This window comes from Procambarus clarkii, chromosome 85 (genome assembly GCF_040958095.1).
Source record: "Procambarus clarkii isolate CNS0578487 chromosome 85, FALCON_Pclarkii_2.0, whole genome shotgun sequence".
Lineage (NCBI taxonomy): Eukaryota > Metazoa > Arthropoda > Malacostraca > Decapoda > Cambaridae > Procambarus > Procambarus clarkii.
The window spans coordinates 3,468,438-3,474,609 of record NC_091234.1 but is presented as its reverse complement, the minus strand read 5'-3'; the positions used below and the strand labels follow the sequence as shown (position 1 = coordinate 3,474,609).

At 41.3% G+C, this 6,172-nt stretch overlaps 1 protein-coding gene across 1 annotated transcript in view; it reads right to left on the bottom strand.

The window, feature by feature from the left end:
- The window catches only part of LOC138358637 (uncharacterized), a 76,044-nt gene extending 71,839 nt beyond the window's left edge, over window positions 1–4,205 (bottom strand). Inside the window, exon 1 of the mRNA XM_069316703.1 lies at window positions 4,191–4,205. Within this exon, the coding sequence (XP_069172804.1) occupies window positions 4,191–4,205 (15 nt within the window). The remainder of the gene's footprint in view (window positions 1–4,190) is intronic.
- Window positions 4,206–6,172: the final 1,967 nt, after the last annotated feature.

The window sequence follows — 6,172 nt, the reverse complement described above, 5'->3', positions numbered from 1 at the left end:
TTAGTGAAGACTGCAGTGTGGAAAACTCCGCTCCTTTCCATGACTGTTACATCTAGAAAGGGCAGCTTCCCATCCTTCTCCATCTCGTAAGTGAAACGCAACACAGAATTCTGCTCAAATGCCTCCTTCAGCTCCTGCAGATATCTGACATCAGGTACCTGTGTAAAAATGTCGTCAACATACCGCAGTATATGGCCGGTTTCAAGTTCATGTCGACTAAGACTTTTTGCTCGATGGTACCCATGTAGAAGTTTGCAAACAGGACACCTAGGGGAGAACCCATGGCGACCCCATCTACTTGCTTATACATGTGCCCATCCGGGCTCAAGAAGGGTGCCTCTTTAGTACATGCTTGGAGTAGTTTCCTCAGAATGTATTCTGGTATGTCAAGAGGAGTACAGGCCGGATCACGATACACTCTGTCGGCTATCATTCCGATTGTCTCGTACTAAATATACTAATATTAAAGCGCACGACCCAGCAGCGAGGAATCAAGCCTTCACGATCAAATATCGCTAGGATCTGATTCGTGATCAGATATACAAGGCAGAGAATGAAATCAAAGACAACAAAACGCAACTACTTCATGCTACAAACGAGTGGAGAAATAGCAACATCGACGATAGTATCCGTACCCGCATTGAACAACACCTCGACATCCTCAAAGACCAACATCACCTCAGCACTGAAACAAGGATTATCAAGAAACTAACAACATTATATGGAGGACCTATGGCAATTCCACGACCAAGAGATGGCTTCCTGAACCTTGCAGGAATTAACCTCACTGAGGACCAAGTCACTCTCCTAAATCTGGGCATAAACTGTCATGTTATGTCCAGACCGAGTGAGATGGCCCGGAAAGTAGAGTTGGAAATTCTGTTGGACGACATATTCGACCTCGAGACACAAAAGAAGGTCACTACCAAAGATACCTTACAAGCAGAACTTATTGCAGAAGGAGGAAAGAATCGAGGCAACTACAGAAGCACCATACTGTCCCCCGAGCTTAAAGCGGCAGCTAAAAGCCTTCGTGAGAACAAGGAGATAGTTGTCAGGAGAGGTGACAAGTCGCCAATATATGTCATTCTTAAAAAAGACGAATATCTGGCGAAAATGAACATCATACTCTCTGACCAAACTAAGTTCCAAAGGGTAACGAAGGACACTACAGCCGAATTAAAAGCAAAGGTCAACAAACTGATCGAAACTGTGAACGCCATGAAATCCGGACTCCACCTGCCAAAGATCATTGGGGAATATAAACCTGGATATGCGTATGGAAATGTCAAGACGCACAAGCCTGGAAACCCACTTCGGCCAATCATTAGCCAGATACCCACACTCACGTACAGACTGGCGAAGCGACTCAACGGCCTGCTGACTCTTTATGTTCCTTGCGCCTTCAGCCTGAAGTCTCCAAAGGAATTTGTTGACTTACTGCGGGGCACACGGGCGACAGGGATAAGAGCCTCGTTGGACGTAGAATCGCTGTTCACCAACGTACCTGTGGACGAGACAATCGGAATGATAGCCGACAGAGTGTATCGTGATCCAGCCTGTACTCCTCTTGACATACCAGAAAATATTCTGAGGAAACTACTCCAAGCTTGTACTAAAGAGGCACCCTTCTTGAGCCCGGATGGGCACATGTATAAGCAAGTAGATGGGGTCGCCATGGGTTCTCCCCTAGGTGTCCTGTTTGCAAACTTCTACATGGGTACCATCGAGCAAAAAGTCTTAGTCGACATGAACTTGAAACCGGCCATATACTGCAGGTATGTTGACGACATTTTTACACAGGTACCTGATGTCAGACATCTGCAGGAGCTGAAGGAGGCATTTGAGCAGAGTTCCGTGCTGCGTTTCACTTACGAGATGGAAAAGGATGGGAAGCTGCCCTTTCTAGATGTAACAGTCATAGAAAAGGGCGGAGGTTTCCACACTGCAGTCTACACTAAGGAAACAAACATAGGAATGTGCCTAAATGCCAACAGCGACTGCCCAGACAGGTACAAGAGGAGTGTTGTTAACGCATATGTCGACCGTGCTCTCAGCCACAGCTCAGAATGGAAGCAAGTCGACGAAGAACTCTGTAGGGTAAGGCAGGTCCTAGTCAATAACGGCTTCTCCAATGGTTTCGTCGAAGACATCATAAGAAGGAAAGTGAAAAGCCATGCAACCTCTGAAGAGACAACTAACACAACACCTATACCCCCTATTAGACTATTTTACAGGAACTTCTTTTCCACAGCTCATAAAACGGAGGAAAGGGTCCTGAAAGATATTGTTAATAGAAACGTTATCCCTACAGACAAAAATCAGAGTATACAACTGACGATTTACTATAAAACCAGAAAAACGGCCAGCCTACTCATGAGAAACTCTCCAGACACAAAACAGAACGCTTTAAAAGAGACTAACGTCGTCTATGCCTTCAAATGCCCACTTGGGGACTGTAAGCTCCAAAAAACCCAGTATATAGGCAAGACAACAACATCTCTTTCTAGGCGTTTAACGATGCATAAGCAACAGGGCTCCATTAAGGAACATATAATCTCTTCCCACAACCAAACCATCGCCAGAGAAATCCTAGTAAACAACACAGAAATCATCGATAGATGCAGCGATAGCAGGCGGCTTGACGTTTGCGAGGCACTACACATCAAGAAGTCAACACCAGCAATCAACAGCCAATTATTGCACAACTATATTCTACCCACCTCAAGACTCCGCTCCAATATAGAAGCATCAAGAAATATGGACCAATAGGCTTTCTACAAACACTTCTATTCAATATCCATTGTTTCGTGTTCTGTCTTGTGTTGATGAAATTAATACCCTATTAATACTCTTGTTCTGTCTTGTGTTGATGAAATTAATGCCCTATTAATACCACATTTTGTTCTGTCTTGTGTTAATGCCACATCACCCCTTCCACCTCACTCAAATGTAGATATAAAATCGGAGATACGTAAGTTCTATTCAGTTGTGTATTTGTGAACTAAAGTCTTTGAAAATGTAATAAGTTTTACGAAACGCGCCCGTGTCGCGTCAGACTAGAAATAAAAATGAATTTTGGAGAATTGATTTTTTATTTACCTCCAACAGTGAAGCGTAATGTACGAAAGATTGAGAAAATTCGTGTTAGAATTATTAATCTTACTTTTTCGGTCATATTTAATAATATAATATATATATATATATATATATATATATATATATATATATATATATATATATATATATATATATATATATATATATATATACATATATATATATACATATATATATATATATATACATATATATATATATATATACATATATATATATATATATATATATATATATATATATATATACATATATATATATATATATATATATATATATATATATACATATATGTATATATATATATATATATATATATATATATATATATATATATATATATATATATATATATATATATATATATATATATATATATATATATTGCAACAGTAAAATCTCTAGGAAGATAGGAAGCGATTCTGCCTACTCCATTATCACCTATTCTACTCATTCACGCCTATGTAACTCATTTACTCACTCCGGGAGCAAATTACTCTCCGGGAGTAAATGCTTCTTGACCCTTCACTTAAAGTTGTGGTAACTGTACTTGGCTTTACTACAAATTTAACTTTTCAGAACTTTTATTCTTTGACAAATTTTAATGGTGCTTCATACTCTTTGCTTTTCAGATGTAGCATTTTATGATTGTTGGATGACTTTGGATTACGTGGTGTCTTGTGGCCACAGTTATACTCGTGATTGGTTGTTCCACAATCTTTGCTATATCCTGTGATTACACCTTATTCTCGTCCCTAGAGGAGAGTTCTCATTCAGGCAGATCACCCTCTTTGGTACCCTGGTACATTGGTTTGTCTTCGGGTCAAGTACACCCACATCTTTGCAACCCGAATGTAGGAGGATATAGAGGGCCAAAGTTCCTCTTGCACGGACTATGCTGTAAGGTTGGGATCCCTACAAGCAGTTCTCATCCTTAATTGACACTTCGCACCCCTATGTGTCGGTCAGAGATATGGTACTTATACAGGTAAGGAGTTAACATTATTTTCCAGAGCACAAAGATTGTTAATTCTGTAAGTACTTTCTAGTTTTAGTAGGAAACCTCTTACCTTTGCTCTCGTCATTAGAGACAAGGTAAGAAATCCCCACATTTTTTTGGACTACCTTCGAGACAATTGTCTCAACATTCAAGTAGGATCCCTCTTGCCCTTATCCTCGTCATATAGAGTACCGGGTACAAGATTCCGTACTTTCTTGAAACCCTTAGTTTCATTTTTTATCTTAATTGTAACCTATTAAGTTTAACAGGATAGTTTATCGTTGCCACATCATCCTGTCACTCTGACATTTCATATTTTGGTACATCCACCTGGGTATTCTCTTGCATATATTTGCTATCATTCACCACCTTTCGTCTTTCCACATTTAGACAGAATCCAAACGATGAAGTGAGCTCACTAGTTCGTGCCACCAAGGCGGAGATGCTGACTCTAGTAAATGAGTACAACCTTACGGCCCCACATGGAGCCACTAAAACTGATCTGCACAACCTCATCTTGGACCACTTATTAGACAATGATGCTATTACTCCTGAATCTTATGAACATTACTTAATTGCAGACAAAAACGCTTTGGCAGCCATGAAATTGAAGCTAGAACTCGCTAACGCCGAACGTGAACGTCTGAAAGAATAAGCTGCCTTTGAAAAGGAAACTCTCCAGAGGAAGGAACGTGGAACTACCTTAGAACGTGAGCGTGAAAAGGAAGCTCTTCAGCTCCAGAAGGAACTAGCTGCCCTTCAACGCGAGCGTGAGAGGGAACAGCTTGAATTAAAAGAACGCGACCTGGAGATATAACGTGAACACAATAAGAAGCAAGCCGCCAGTGCTCTAGACCACTGTAGACAAGAACTAGAGTTGGAAACTACACACCACACTCGGCGCCAACAAGCTGAAGCTAACCTTCCGGTACGTTTTAACCTTTCACGTGCAATTAAGTTAATGCTATATTTTGTTGAGGCAGAAGTAGATGTCTTTTTCACTTCATTTGAGGCTCTAGCTACCCAACTTAGCTGGCCTCAGGATCAGTGGTCTGTGCTTCTCAGGTCTCATTTAACAGGTAGAGCTGCAGTGACTCTCAGTACTATAGCGTCTGAAACCTACAGACGTAAGTTCAGGGATTACCTTAAAGCAAGTGCTACCACTTGTCTAGAGTTTGCAAATAACAAAAAGAGATATTTTATGAAGTGGCTGGAAGCTGCAAAAGTCTCCACCTTTACAGATCTCGTCAACCTCATGCTGATGGAAGAATTCCTCAGGCGTGTACCTAATCCCATACGTCTCTACCTCGCCGACAAGGAAGAAAACGACTTTACCCGATGTGCTAAATTGGCTGACTCTTACAGTCTTATTCATAGAGTACCAGCCGACACGCCATCTAGTAAGACCTCCTGGTTTAGTCCTGAAAAAGTGAGTACCAGTAATGTGAACTCCTCGTTGTATTACAATTATTGCAAAGACTATGGGCATACCATAGAAAAGTGTACCAATCCTCACTGTAAGGTCAGCAGTGAAAATAAGCCCAAATCACCTCCTCCTAAAATTCATAAGAATCCTTAGCCAATAGTGAATATTTTTTTTTCTTCCACTCATATTTCTCTCTTCAACAGACACTTGTACTCCGGAACAGTCTCTGCCAGCTGTGGAAATTCGGAGGAAAGGTTCAAAGTGAAGATCTTGAGGGACACAGCTATTCTACAGTACATTTTCTGAAATCAGCTGTACACAACGTCACCTACACCGGAGAAACTGTCCTTATCACGGACCTAACTGCCACTACTCCATATCCTCTTGCCAGAGTCCGCCTAGATTGTCCGTTTATGCAAGGTGAAGTCCAAGTCGCCATCCGAGAAAACCATTTTCCCATGTCTGGAGTTCAACTTCTCCTGGGTAACGAATTGGCAGAAGATCAACAACCTGCGAATGTAATCATCAAGGAAGATCCCCAGCCACAGCTGCTCGCCCGAAACAAGTTGCTGCAGCTGTTTCTCAAGATCCTCGGAGCCTCCCACCGAATCTCACAGTGCTGGAGT